Below are 13,779 nucleotides of genomic sequence, written 5' to 3'. Positions count from 1 at the left end.
AAAGAGCAACCGGAAAATCGAAAATTGTATACACAGGCCATTTGAATGTTTGTTTGCACTGATCAATATATTTTAAGCGCTTATTGGCAAAGCCCATTTAAATCCAAGTTCTACAAAAACACTATCTTGGAAGATAAATAACCTAAGCCTTAGTCCGGTAAAAGAAAGGCTCTGCAATGGGGAAATTGCCACCCTAGCAAACTAATCTAATTTCCTCCGCAAACTACAATCCCACTAATAAACGGGGTCGTCGGTCGATAAACCTGGAGACTTCCTGTAGATGGCAGATAACTTTACAACGCTACCCATGTAATAAGTAGCCTACATTGGTACGCAGATAATTGTTCAGATTATTACCATAGCAAGCATCAGGCAATTAAAAAAGTGATTGAAAAATGGATCACTCTACATCACTCATTCACACACACAATCACGAACACACACACACACACACACACACACACACACTGACTTCTTGATCATTATAATAATGATTTATTGCAGTCTCTTGCGTTTGCAAAAGTGCCATAATTATCAAATAACAATTCAAGTTGATACTTAAAACGACTGCCATATATGTGCTAGAACAAAAATCTTTATTGACGTAATTGTGACGTTACCTTCAAGGAACAAGATAAATTGTTAATTATTCACTACGGATATCTGAACATCCAAAAGACCAAAACATTAAAAAACAATGGGTGGCATTATAACAAATACAACATACAAGTTTCAAAGCCGACCGGTTAACTTTTAAAACATTCAGTTGTTTAAATTGCTTTAATGAATAAAATGGAATGTTATCTCGGGTTTTAATATTTATCAATATTTTAATATATATCAGCAAGTAGATTTTATCTGACTTTTCATTCAACCCTTCATTGGTTGCCAGATTATTTACTTGATAATAATATATGTACTTATATCATTATAAAAATAAATGTACCAATAATTAATTCAAATAGATGAATCTTATATTAGCAAGCCAATGTTAGATCACTTTGTGATAATGAAAGTTACTCTTCGCCAGTACATTATGTATAAATTCCAATTAAGTTATTCCCACTTCTGCGCTGAGAGACTTTCTACCGTGATGTGTCATGATCATTCATAATAAGTGTAGGCCTATCTTCTAATGTAAATGCTTGTCATATGACTATGTCTATTCCGCCTTATCCTTAGTTAACTGATATTCGTCATTTAAAAAACGTTATATGAAGAAAATTAAACAGAAAAATATCGTAGAAACTGCATTACTACAGATTAAAAAACTCTTTTTGAAAAATAATATTTATAATTCATCGATCAAACCCTGCTTATGTTCCAGACACTCTTCATTAGGAAAAAAACTACTTTTCAAAGTATTGAATGTACTCTTTAAAATATTCTCGAACGTCTCTTTCAGAAATCCCATACTTTTCAAGATTGTACCTATGTACGCCATGCTTGTGTCGAGGATGTTCCTTCACATATGCTTCTAAGTTCCGCAAGGTGTCATCTGTCATTTTGACCCCTACTCTTTCATACACCGACTTCAAGACACTAATCGGGTCGTCTTCAAGCTCTTGGTATTGTATGTCAATGAATTTATCTTCGTGTTCGGGGTGACTCTTTCTATACCTTACAAGCTCGTTACCACCGTTGAACAAAGGGGTAGTTAACATTTGGTGACCAAGCCTTTTGAAGTTGATTCCACCATTTTTACAGTAAAAGTTACGAAAGGTCTCCGCCATGGAACACCCGGATGCCACGGTTGTGACTGGATTGCGATAGGTGTGCACCAAAATTGCGTCTGGGTAAACCGTCAACAACGCCTCTATATTTGAACAGTGGATAGAATCTTTTAGCACAAGTCTCTGTTGTGGTGTCGTTGGACCTTGAAAAGGAAAACAAACTTAATTTCATTTAATAATATTATTTCACTATGTTCAAAAACGCCTTTTAGAAATGATTTATTCTAGGGTATTCATTCACTTCATTTGACCTTTTAATAAAAGATTACTACCAACTCGTTAAGGATAAAATTAGCTGTTCTTTCATACTATTCACTAAATCGCTTTTCCTTGAATAAAGTAAAATCTTAAGTAAAAAACATTTCGAAAAATAATATATTTCAAAAACGTACTTGATCTGGACCCTAGAATCAATTGAAGTTGTAGCTTGTGTAACTGGTAAACTTTGACCATATCGTCGGTGGTCCTTGTCCTCAACCATTTAATGTAGTCATTAGTGCCCTGACAGCACATCGTGACATATTTGGAAATAAAAGAATGTTCCAAAAGGTGGCAGCACTCGTGCGGTTTGTCATGGCCAAGATCGTGAATGCTCCGAAGCGATGGGAAGAGGAAGTGGTTAATGTCTGGAGTAAGTAAAAATACTAATGAAAATAAAAGCAACATAAAATATACAATGCAGTAAAAAATCTACTAATATTTATTATACTCGTGTTTGTTTGATTAGACGCTTAGGCCCCTACTGATTCACAAGTCGGTGATAAGATAGGCCTAAGGTCCACACCTGCATCGGAAATGGCATCGGTTTGCAAAAAGTAAGAAAAAGATAAATACACGGCCTATAGTAACCAACCAACGGCTATATACTAAATAGTGACTTATTCATTAAAACCAAGACACATCAAACTAGTTCAAAGAAGTCAAGACTAATGGCCATTAAACAACTATTATAGAGTCATTCATTGTAAAATCAAAGGGTCAAAACTCTTAAAAGCATGAGCATTTTAAATGGCAACATCAACATTACCCATAAAAATTTTTACTCTCTTGACAATGTCGGAATTGGATATCCGGACGGGGTATCTTGATTCATAAAACAGCGGCGATGTGTGACGGTCGTCCAGAACTAACAACTCTTGGAGTAAAGTAGTTCCCGATCGCATGGGACCAATTAGGAATATTGGGCGCGATATCTGAAACTGGCAAAACTGATAGTGAGAGAGAGAGAGAGACAGAGAGAGAGAGAGAGATCTGAAAATTACGAAGCAAAAGGTGGTAATAAGAGTATCGAAGACAAGGCATTATGGATAACCCCAATAAAGAATATCCAATGGGAACACTCTGCTAAGAAATACTGGATCTTTACAGTCTGAAAACCTAGAGTGAGAATGTTCAAGTACAGAGGATCAAAAGATATGGAGCTACACGTGTGTGTGTGTGTGTGTGAGAGAGAGAGAGAGAGAGAGAGAGAGAGAGAGAGAGAATTACACATTGACAGTAAACAAAAACCCAAAGAAAGAAGGGATCGCAAGCAGTTTACCAAAAGCCATCTTATAATATACATACCTCAGGATAATCGTGTCCAGAGAGGGATTTGTAAATATTAAGCCTATTTCTAAGCAGTCTTCTCATTTGCATGTCAATAATGATGCGACCTAGGGCACAAATGGTGGGATCCTCCCGAAAACATTTCACAACAACGCCAAAACCGTCATACCACACCGGATCCACCAGGGCAGTAGACAGCAGTCCGTTAACGTCATACTTTTCCTCGCGTGTGAAACCTTCAAGCAAACTCTCTTCCGTTAGAGGTGTCAGGCGTCTTTTGAAAATGATCCACGTGACCAAATCAACAAGGTCTGCCATTGCTTTGCTCAAATATAAAACTATCTGAGCTATCACCTTGAATCCCGACATGTTTGTTACCTTGTCAGAAGTAGCTAGCCTACTATCTACAAGGATGTGGGATACGCCCCTATGTATTGTCAAAATGTAATCCAATAGGCCTACTCTGTATTTCTTTTGTGGGAGCTGGACTAGATAATAATTACTTCACGACCTACTTCACTGACTTCGGGCCAGTGGCTACAATGTACGGACCTGCATTGGTGAACAGCCGACTGAGCTGTGCAGCTGGTGACCTGACAAGGCTGCATGTGCAGTAGGCCCCTGCCTTGGTTGGGCATAAGGGTTCACATTTCATATATTTCGGATATTTGGACTCGGATCTGAAGATAATTTTGAATTCAACGAGAATTAATCACTGCAGCAATAAGTACACTAGTAGCACTTTGCACAGTGTGTGCCTGTATTCATGATTCAGGGTTCATTTCTCCCTGATTCGCGGTGTGAGTCTGGACCGAACATACAGATATCTAGGCATACTTGCTGTCTACTTTATGATCTCTAATCAGGCTCTGTCACCCCTAGCTTAAAGTTGGACGCCTGATCGAGTATCGTATGTGACATCGATTATGCGCACAAATCTGAGCGTAACAAATCACCCTGTTTCCAGCTTATCAGAATGAAAATATGTTGATCGGGCTGTGTTTACGCAGTTCAAATTTTAAATAAAAATGAACCTTTGTAGGGCAAAAACCGACCCCCCCCCCCCCCCTCGGTCAACTCAGACGTACGTAACACAGCTCACTGGGCGGTGACTGTTCGGGGTCATGGTTAAGACTCTTTACACTGGACGGCGTCGTTTCTGCGTCCCGTAGTACGGCCCCGTTTGAGAGTAAAAAAAATCTTTGTGTCGCAAACTGGCCGATCATTGAGCATTCATTCTGCAACCAAAGCGATGCTTGTGCCTCCTTTCTTATTCTACGACCACAGTGATGCCAGTTTTAGAAAAAAGTAGAATTCGTGAATATATCTTTAACTTCATTTTTCGATTTTTTTTTTGTATTTAATGGACCTAGATACATTGAAAATCTCTCATCACGTTTACTGAATTGTTTGTTTCTATTTGTTTTAGTTCACATTTCGAGTGTCAGGCGTACCAGCTGTCACGGTAATGACTTTTTTATTTTGTTGATTTGACTTTGACGTATATACATTTATCTCAAAGAACCAACCCCGCAGTGTCCCTAAGCATCCCTGCTTCCGTTCTTTTGGTTCTTACGACAGTCGTGGTTAAAAAACGGGGGAGCAAACTATATTGACTAAGGCTGCATTCAGAACATTGAACTAACTAGTCCGCGGGTCAAACACGGCGACACGCTAAAAAGCTTGCCGTCTTATCCGCTAAGAGACTCTGAATAAATTACCCTAGCCTGGGAAAGTATTCAAGTGGGTCGTCCATATTCGACCATCGGACTAGTTAGACCACTGTTCTGAATGCGGTCTATAATTTCGGATATATATAAACCCGGCCTGCACCGCCCCCACCCCTCCTTGCTCCTTATTTTATACAGACAACACGACTATAACAACAAGTTTGGGACCTGTTGGTTATCTAACCATATATGCCCCCTGATAACGGATTACTACAGCTCGGCCCGACATGCGACTTCGGCAACAGAAATAACGATGTCACAGGCCCGTAGTCAAGGGGAGGGGGGGGGGGGGAGGGGGTTCGAAAGAACCACCTTTTTTGCTGGGAAAAGGTCCACCCTGGGTAAAATTTGATCTATGTACTTGGGGATTTTTAAATTAGAATGGTAAAAGGTCCACTTTTTTAGAAAACTACCCCCCCTGAAATGACTGACTACGGGCCTGGGTGAAGTCAAAGGGCTTTAGCCAGAATGCATGAAACCATCCACATACAAGTGCATATTACGCATCAATGGACACATTAAGCCCACATACACCCTAAATCAGGTTATCCTGAGACTTGTTCCCCATCTGTGACCTATAGCTGTGACCTACATATGCAGCCAGTGCAAAATACACGATCACCCATACATGTTAATACTAGTGTGACCAGCGTTTGGTAAGTTCTCTTCAGCAATTTTGTCTCTTTATATATCAATACCAATTCGGTGTATTAATATACAAACGAGTAATATAATCAGAATTTATTTGTCGTGTTGCAGAAGGTATGTGGCGTACAGTTTATAGGTCATCATACAAGTAGTAGGCCTACTGTACTACAGTTACAACTAGAGTCGTCCACTGTATATAGGATATACAAGATTGTAGTCATCGAGGCGCATCCGAGACAGTGGGTGACAAGCAGTTGTAACCAACTTATAATATACAGAACAGTTAACCCTGAAATTCTGGGTGGCAGTATTATTAGTTGAGTTGCATTGGCGTATCCAGATGTTAAGAGGTCGGTTGTTGATTGGGACCAGGCAGTATAAATATTATTGATTTTATATAGAAGAGTGGTGGTCCGAATGGCAAGTAAGTTGAAAAGTTTATGACACAGATTGTTAATATTCTTAATATGTAGGAGATAAGAAAAAGACTGCCTTGAGGTGAGAAGAGGAAGGGGTTCCTCCAAACTGTGTGTGTGTGGGGGGGGGGGGGGGGGGGGGCATTACCCACTTGGCCCCCCCCCAGGATCCGCCAATTATGTTTTTATCTCAAAAATGTTACCCTCTACCTGGGCCGTAGCACAAAATTCATGCGCTAGCACTCCCATTGACGATTCTGACAGCCAGTATGTATATCAAAATCGTCAATATGAGTGCTAGCGCATGAACTTTGTGCTACCAGGGCCGCAAGGATAAATCACCCGTGTACTTTTCTCTAGTGCGAACAGAGAATCTGGTCATGAGTAAGCCAGAGACACATCTGTGGATATCTGGTGAAAAAATCCATTTGTGACCCTGGTAGAGGGTACAACACTATCATATTTTTTATCATAACAGACTTATAGACAGACGAAATGCCAGTCGTCAAAGTGAAAGACGGGGAGGGTCACGAGATCACGTGGAACGAGGTGCGTCCAGGAGAGATGTACTGCGACTTTCCCGGCATAGAAGAACGGCTGGCAGCTGCTGATAAGTTTGAAGCCAGGCCAGATGACGTCTGGGTGAGCACTTATCCAAAGTCAGGTATGGTATACAGAACCCACTGCGCTTTCGGTTTCGTTTTCTCATGACTTTAATATCAAATGCAAGTGGAGTTATGATTCTTGTATAGCTGAAATCATTGAAATCCAATATTTAATCACAAATTGGGCATTTAGATGAATAAAATAAAAATGTTTTATGAACTTTTAGAACTTTTCTATTACAACATTCAACAAATAATTCCGCTGGAATGTTCAAACCCAATTTTCACAGGTGAGGATTAAAAATTCTCTCACACCCCAGTCTCGAAGCCGTTACCATTATAATTATAACCTAATGTCTGTATGTACTTCTGTAACGAGGCCACTGACAGGAGAGCACTCGGAACTTTTACTGTCCGTTTCAGGCACACATTGGACCTGGGAAATAGTTCACATGCTGATAAACGGTAACGCTAAGATAAACGACATCCCAAAAACTATGGGATTCTTCGAGGAAAGAGACCAGGATCATCTGGACAACATTCCCTCCCCGAGGGTACTGGACACCCATTTGTCGTATCACCGAATACCGCCCGATGTTTGGCGGAAGAACTGTAAGATCGTCTATGTTATGCGCAATCCGAAAGATGTCGCTGTCAGTTTTTATAACCATAGCAAAGGGATCATTGACTACAATTACGAAGGAACGTGGAATGGATTTTTCAAGTTATTTACGGAAGGGCCCAAATGTGGGTTTAAGTTTAAAAAACATAATGTAATTTTCATTCATATTTTTTGAATGGAATATACATTATAAATTGTTAGATGCTAAACGTTGTTAGAGTATATCGTGATCAAATACCGGGATCAAAATTAATGTCATTGATTTTTAATGCGAATGACTTAATTCCTTCAAACATAATTTGTTTTTTACTTTCATTCTACCTGCAGAATTTCAAATTCTCCTTTTTACAAATAACATTATATCCAGACGTGGTTTCTCGAGCAGTCGTTGAATTTGGATCCGTCGAAACTGAAAAAGGACTGCCATCGATTATTGCAATTTTTACCCTCTGTGCGTACATTAATTTTTTTTTTAATTTTCAATTTTAATATACAATGTAAATGCAGCAGTTGTGCATAAGATATTTTCAGCCAAGCATTAATTACGTCAAGCTCAAGTCATCTCTGTTAATATGTAAAAAAAATCGCCCTCTGCTCTTTGTATTTCAGTCGAATGGGGTATGTGGTGGGAAAACGTCCTATCTTGGTGGGAACATGCTCGCAATAAGCCCAACGTGTTATTCCTGACCTACGAGGAGATGATTAAAGTAAGTTAAATAGAGTTAAACCAATAGTAGCAATAGTGCAGGGGTGTCTGGTGGATGGGAGGGGGGGGTGAGAGAGAGAGAGAGAGAGAGAGAGAGAGAGAGAGAGCAAGGTGTGTGTGTAAGGGTGTGAGAGAGGGGAAGCAGTGTGTGTGTGTGTGCGTGCGTGCGTGCGTGCGTGTGTGTGTGTAAGGGTGATTGGGGTAGGGTGTGTGCAGAGGTTTTGGGGGAGGGCAGGGTCAGGTGTGTGTATATAAGGGTGTTGAGAGGGGGTAATTACAATAGGATGGGGCGTGCAAGAGAGAGAGAGAGAGAGAATAACGTTTCGATAATCCTGAATCATATTCATTATAGGACACTGTGGCTGCTGTGAGAAAGATAGCAGAGTTTATTGGACGGCCGGGAACCGAGGAATTATACAAAGCAATAGCAGACGCCTGTGCATTTGATAAAATGAAAACCTTGAAAACTCCAACAGAGCCTAAGTGCTGGAAAGGGGAAAACTTGATGTACAGAAAAGGTACTGTTGTATTGAAACATTCGTCAGGCAATTTGATAGTGATTGTCATGGTATTATTTTTTAAACTGAAAGTTGGATTGGACAATACTTAAATCGCCAGAATAGTAAAATAAGTGAGAAAGGTCATTAAAACATATATACGTCAAGTTTGCCATACAAACACATGGTGACAAAAAATAAAATAAAACCATTGTGCAAGAAAAAGTAATACGTAAGTTTGTCAGCTGAGCATGTGACTGTTTGGAGCTACAGTCCAGTTTATAATTATATACAAGAGGGGTTACTGATAAAACCCCTTTTAGTTTTGAAACTCGATAATTATGCTATTTATATTCAGTAAATAGTAATAGTTTATGCGTTTGTGTAATATCACTTACTAATCTTCTAAATTCTATTTTCGTCATTCAGGAAAGGTGGGTGACTGGAAAAATTGGTTCACAGTGGCCCAGAACGAGCATTTCGACATCCTGCACGAAGAACGTACAAAGGGCACGGGCATTAAACTAGAATTTGAAATATAACGATAACGATAATTACCCTTTGCGATCTGAAACACCTAGAAGCCATTAAATGAATAGACAAATACACGGGAATGAGAAAATAAGAATAAGAAGGGTTCACTTCAAAGTGAACATAACAAGCCATATTTTTATATTCAATTCAAATGATATTTTTACATCACAATCTCCATTTGATAATATGCAGACTATGCAAAGCGCATGTGACAGTCGTGTACATGTAAACTGACGCAACAAGCTATCTACTTTTCAATGATTGTTGCCATAAAAAATGAACAATAAATCGACATTCCATACAAATGACAATAACTGTCATATTGTTACTGACGGAAGTAGTTGGTTATGAACTTAATGTAAAGAAAATATATCTGATGACGACTCTTTGCTACAAGACCACTTGTCAATGACGTGCGGCTTCTCCTGTTTCAAATTCATATCAAATCACCAAATAGATCTTCAAGAAATGAATAAGTTATCATAACGGTGCATCTATGAAGATACCCAAAACTCTTTAACCGGATCCGTGGAAAAATCGAAGAAACGCCCGGAGACTAGTATGGCGACAGGTGGTCATAGGACGTTTGCAGACAGAACGAATTAGGAAATTGATCTAAAAAGACAAGTTCTTATGCAGCGAAACCTTTGAAAAGTCATAATTTGCATACCGAGCTTTGTTGTGGATAAAATATAAAACCCGCAGAGAGCGGTAAAAAAAAAAAAAAAAGAAAAGAAAGAAAGAAACTCCAGCAATTACTGGTTTGATATCATAACATTTTACAGCACCATCATCCATCAATAAACTAAAGGAGATTACACGAAAAAATGCGACAAGTTCTACAACAGGTAAGAAGAGCAAGTGAAATTTTGCATATCTCATTTTACTTCGCCTACACAAATTTTATCACAAACGTCGTATGTGTAAATGCAATTTTCAGACTATTTTTCTGTTATTACAGATATGAATAAAAGTCCAGTTATAACATTTTTCTTTCTTTTTTTGTTCTCTGTACCGTGCATCTTTGCCCCATCATGATAGATCCAAGCTAGTCCCTTCTCTGTTTCTTGTTATGGAAATCATGCGAACGCGAACAGGAATCGGTGGAAGGCAGAATTGTCATAATACATGTAGTGCTCTAAACAGTAGTAGTACAATAACAACATACTGAAAAAAAATGAAGATTTAGTATTAATCCCAATCCCAAGTTTCAGTGAAGAAAAAAATATACATAACTCTTCTCTCAATATATTCTGACAAAGCTAAACTACAGGTCTTGAATGAGGACCATAATTTCTGGCTTTATCAAGTTCTTGTCATCGAAAGTTCCTTGCTGCGCTTTAATTTCTGCTACAACGCTGGGATCCAGTGCAAAATTTAACACAGTTGCCGGCGCAATCCCAACCTCGGCTAAAGTAGAGTCCATTTCGGTCAGTTTCTGTCCAGTGGCCGTGGAGAGGGTAAATGGCAGCCAATCGTTAACCAAATAGTCCCTGACAAATTCCGCCAACACCGACACCTTTTCAGTGGCTCTGAAAGTCCCCTGTAAGAGGACGCCATTGGGCATGCGCACGCGTACCAAGGCGAAGCGATATCGCCTCAGTTCTCGCTGCTCGTCCCGCTCACGCATGGCTTTAGTGCGCAGCATTCCTAATTTTTCCACGGCTTCTTGTTTGAGCTGTTGCTCCTTCCTCATCTCCTCTGGAGTGATGTTGTAAAAATCATTATGGAGTTCAAATTTAGTTGCCTTTGGGGAGGGATGAAACAGGCGAAGCCCTCTGTCCAGCTCCGCCTTGATGGGCTCAGCAGCGAGAAGAATTTCCTTCAGAGTATTCAGCCTCTCCGCGTCTTTGGCTTGATCTTCGTCCAGAACGTAGAAATCGTCCTCCCCGTCCTGAAAGGGCAGTTTTCTTTGCTTGAATCCAACGGACTGAATGAACTCTTCAGTGCCGTTACAGGAACACACCCTTTCTTGGAATGCTTTATTACTGATTCTTATTTTCCTGAATTTCTCTTCATCGGGATTGGCAATGATATTATCGAGGTATTTGCAGAGGGTTTCAATGCAAAGTTTCACTTTCTCAGCATTTTTATTTAGGGTGTGAATCATTAGAGCAGACGTCATCTGTGGTTCTTCGGCCAACTGGGCCAGTAAGAACTCCTCTATCTTCTTTTCCATGTCCTGTTTTGGCAGAACTTCTGGGGTGACCATAGGGCAGTTGTAATACACACCTGAAATGAATGAAACAGAGAGCTTAAACCATGAGTAACCAATGTTGACCATAGTGGAACAACAAGCTGGGGGGGGGGTCTTGTATTATTTTTCTAATGACTAATTAATCCTTGAACTAAATTTTCAGTCTCAACTTTCTTCATAAATTCCTCTGTACAATTGGTCCCACTCCTAGGCCCTTCTCACATTGTTTGTCACACATATTAACATCAAAAAATCCAGAGAGAATTATAAAAGATTTCACTTAATGCAACCGGCACTCAACACAGCCAGTTAACCAAATTAATTTGAATTGGTCCAAAATGCTACATAGAAGTGAACTCGTGAAAGGGGGGAAAACACCCCATTGCACAATTGTATGTTGGGACCAGTTACGAGTTTGGACGCAGACTTGTACTTAATGGGTCTCTTTTTTGAAGTGACATATCCCCACCTATTTGTTCCAGCACTGGAGCGCCATCTCTGTAGACTTCTGTCGGTCCTGCTGCTGCTGCCCCCTGTTGGAGAGCTCTCTCAGCCTCCAACTCTGCCCTGGCTTGTGACTTCAGAGCCTTAAGCTGGTTATTTGCAGTACCTGTAGATAAATAATCAAATCATTATACTAATTACCATTATGACCTGATACTGTCTGAGCATCTAAGAAAAATAATTGAGCTGACCATTATGTCATGTGCCATCACTAGGGCTTTTTTTTAGATGTGAGTGGACGTTTTGTGACATTATAGTGAGACAATACAGTCAAAAACTTTCAAATAATTTCTACAGTGTTTTTGGTATGCCAGTTTGGGCATTCTGTGGTTCATGTATCTACTGTGTATTTGTGTCATGTAAGAAACTGGTGCAAATAATTCATATATAAATTACAGGGCATTTACTCTTGCTTAATATCTATCTTAAAGGACAAACGAAGACAGTGTAAACCCTCACATATTGACCAATCACCTGGTCTCGGCTGCGACATCCTAGCCAGAGCTGCCTCCCGTGCAGCTCGTGCAGCCTCACTCTCAGCCTGAGGCCGCCCCTGACTGGTGCCAGGGCGTTGACTTGGCTGTGGTGACAAGCTCCTGGTGTCCTCTGTCAGTTTGTGGCCAGAACCAGCCTTCTTGAACTTGACATCTAGTTTTTTCTTCTCGAAAAATCGTTTGATAGCTGCCATGTTGGTCAATTAACTTTCTGAAATGATGAAAAATTTTGTCTCAGTATGTAATGTTCCTTACACAGTGTCTAAAGCATTTCGAAAAAATTTGGCTCTCTTTTTGGTTTGGTTAAAAGATTTTCCAACTACTGGCTAAAGAAAAGATTACATTAGAAAGAGCCCTGCTGGAACCTAATGAAATCAGCTGTAAGCACTTTTAACATGAATCATTGAATTCAATTAGTTTTTTTATTCTTTCAATTAATGCTTTTCATTTTCTTTGAGTAAATTATCTTAAACAACTGGCAAAGATACTACATGTACCAGTAAACAACCAGTGGTGTTAGTTACCACAAAAACTATAAACAAGTAGGTTTGGCATATCATAGTAAATAAACTGGACATTTAGACTAACAGTGTTCTTAAGCCCAGTGGTCAACATGACCAGTGCATTGACCAGTGGGATGGGAAGTTAAAGGTGGAGAATTCATATGTACATGTACCATACAAACCTGTTTCTTGAAAATGTGTTACTCTCTTTTCAAGTGCTGAGAACGAGGAGTGGAATTCACGCTGTCTTTTGTGTCTACAGGAACTGAATCTTGTGTGTATCCTGTCTCTGATACACCTGAAAATTAAAATGACACTGTGATACTTTACAATTCAAGATTTGAAATCAATAAATCCTCTACTGTACATGTGTAATATCATTATCATGCTATAAACTGTGAGGTTCACAAAATTGTGTATTTGGCAAGTGTACCAGTAGGTTCTTTCACTTACATTATATAAAGACTTAGTGTAACATTAAGTTTCATTATAAGTGAAATGGATATTTTGAAAATAATCGATAAAACACTGAGGGTAGAATTGCAAATGTACTGGTAAATAATTTATATGTGTGAGATACGATCTTTAACATCAAATTCATATTCATAGGCGTAGACGACTCCGTCTTTTGACGTTTTAATCTAAGGTTCCGTTGACATGCGATGTACTAGTTACAATGCCCAACAAAAAATATAAACGAAAACATGTCATGGCTTACCTTGTTTCTTAAAGAAATCGACAATCCTTTCGCCGTATATGGCCCAAGCAATTTTTATGAGGATACTATTAACAACAATAATTATGCTCAGAATGACAATAAATTTCAAGCGAAATTCTGCTTCCCAAAACCAGTTGCGAAACGCTTCCGAGTGGTCAGAAATCGCATCGACAACTGCGCTCATGCGGGGTTCTGGTTCTGTTGGTTTTACTGCTTCCCGAGGAACTTTTGACGAGACTTCCGTCAGGTTCATGCCACCAGACGACAGGCGTTTCAGGACCCCCTAATCTGATGTCACAAGCTTCCGTATACTGTATATGAAAA

The 13,779-nt window shown here is 39.5% G+C and overlaps 3 protein-coding genes across 7 annotated transcripts; 1 reads left to right on the top strand and 2 right to left on the bottom strand.

The window, feature by feature from the left end:
- Window positions 1-575: 575 nt before the first annotated feature.
- Window positions 576-3,806, bottom strand: LOC106166540 (uncharacterized). 2 transcript variants are annotated; one of them, XM_087016198.1, is made up of 4 exons: window positions 3,300-3,806; window positions 2,761-2,932; window positions 2,126-2,359; window positions 576-1,876 (listed from the first exon to the last, which is right to left on the bottom strand). In XM_087016198.1, exons 1-4 carry the CDS (start codon window positions 3,648-3,650, stop codon window positions 1,350-1,352), a joined length of 1,284 nt encoding a protein of 427 aa, XP_086872324.1. In that variant the 5' UTR covers window positions 3,651-3,806; the 3' UTR covers window positions 576-1,349. The 2 variants fall into 2 exon arrangements, with proteins under 2 accessions (XP_086872324.1, XP_013400592.2); XM_013545138.2 differs by having other exon boundaries at window positions 2,761-2,926.
- A 19-nt stretch (window positions 3,807-3,825) lies between these two features.
- On the top strand, window positions 3,826-9,353 carry LOC106166543 (sulfotransferase 1C2A). 3 transcript variants are annotated; one of them, XM_087016199.1, is made up of 7 exons: window positions 3,826-3,894; window positions 4,711-4,746; window positions 6,554-6,739; window positions 7,104-7,427; window positions 7,912-8,009; window positions 8,361-8,526; window positions 8,935-9,353. In XM_087016199.1, the coding sequence occupies exons 3-7, from the start codon at window positions 6,571-6,573 to the stop codon at window positions 9,045-9,047; spliced, it is 870 nt and encodes a 289-aa protein (XP_086872325.1). In that variant the 5' UTR covers window positions 3,826-3,894; window positions 4,711-4,746; window positions 6,554-6,570; the 3' UTR covers window positions 9,048-9,353. The 3 variants fall into 3 exon arrangements, with proteins under 3 accessions (XP_086872325.1, XP_013400596.2, XP_013400597.2); XM_013545142.2 differs by lacking the exons at window positions 3,826-3,894; window positions 4,711-4,746 and adding an exon at window positions 5,530-5,667; XM_013545143.3 differs by lacking the exons at window positions 3,826-3,894; window positions 4,711-4,746 and adding an exon at window positions 5,814-6,083.
- Window positions 9,354-9,786: 433 nt separating this feature from the next.
- Window positions 9,787-13,775, bottom strand: LOC106166578 (UBX domain-containing protein 6-like). Of its 2 annotated transcripts, none has more exons than XM_087016197.1 (5): window positions 13,456-13,775; window positions 12,920-13,035; window positions 12,200-12,445; window positions 11,706-11,846; window positions 9,787-11,271 (listed from the first exon to the last, which is right to left on the bottom strand). In XM_087016197.1, the coding sequence occupies exons 3-5, from the start codon at window positions 12,426-12,428 to the stop codon at window positions 10,307-10,309; spliced, it is 1,335 nt and encodes a 444-aa protein (XP_086872323.1). In that variant the 5' UTR covers window positions 12,429-12,445; window positions 12,920-13,035; window positions 13,456-13,775; the 3' UTR covers window positions 9,787-10,306. The 2 variants fall into 2 exon arrangements, with proteins under 2 accessions (XP_086872323.1, XP_013400654.2); XM_013545200.3 differs by having other exon boundaries at window positions 12,215-12,445; window positions 13,456-13,772.
- Between the last annotated feature and the right edge of the window lie 4 nt (window positions 13,776-13,779).

This window comes from Lingula anatina, chromosome 6 (genome assembly GCF_051362555.1).
Source record: "Lingula anatina isolate TDL-2025a chromosome 6, LinAna3.0, whole genome shotgun sequence".
NCBI classification, from domain to species: domain Eukaryota; kingdom Metazoa; phylum Brachiopoda; class Lingulata; order Lingulida; family Lingulidae; genus Lingula; species Lingula anatina.
The sequence above is the reverse complement of the archived record's forward strand: the minus strand, read 5'-3'. Positions and strand labels throughout refer to the sequence as shown.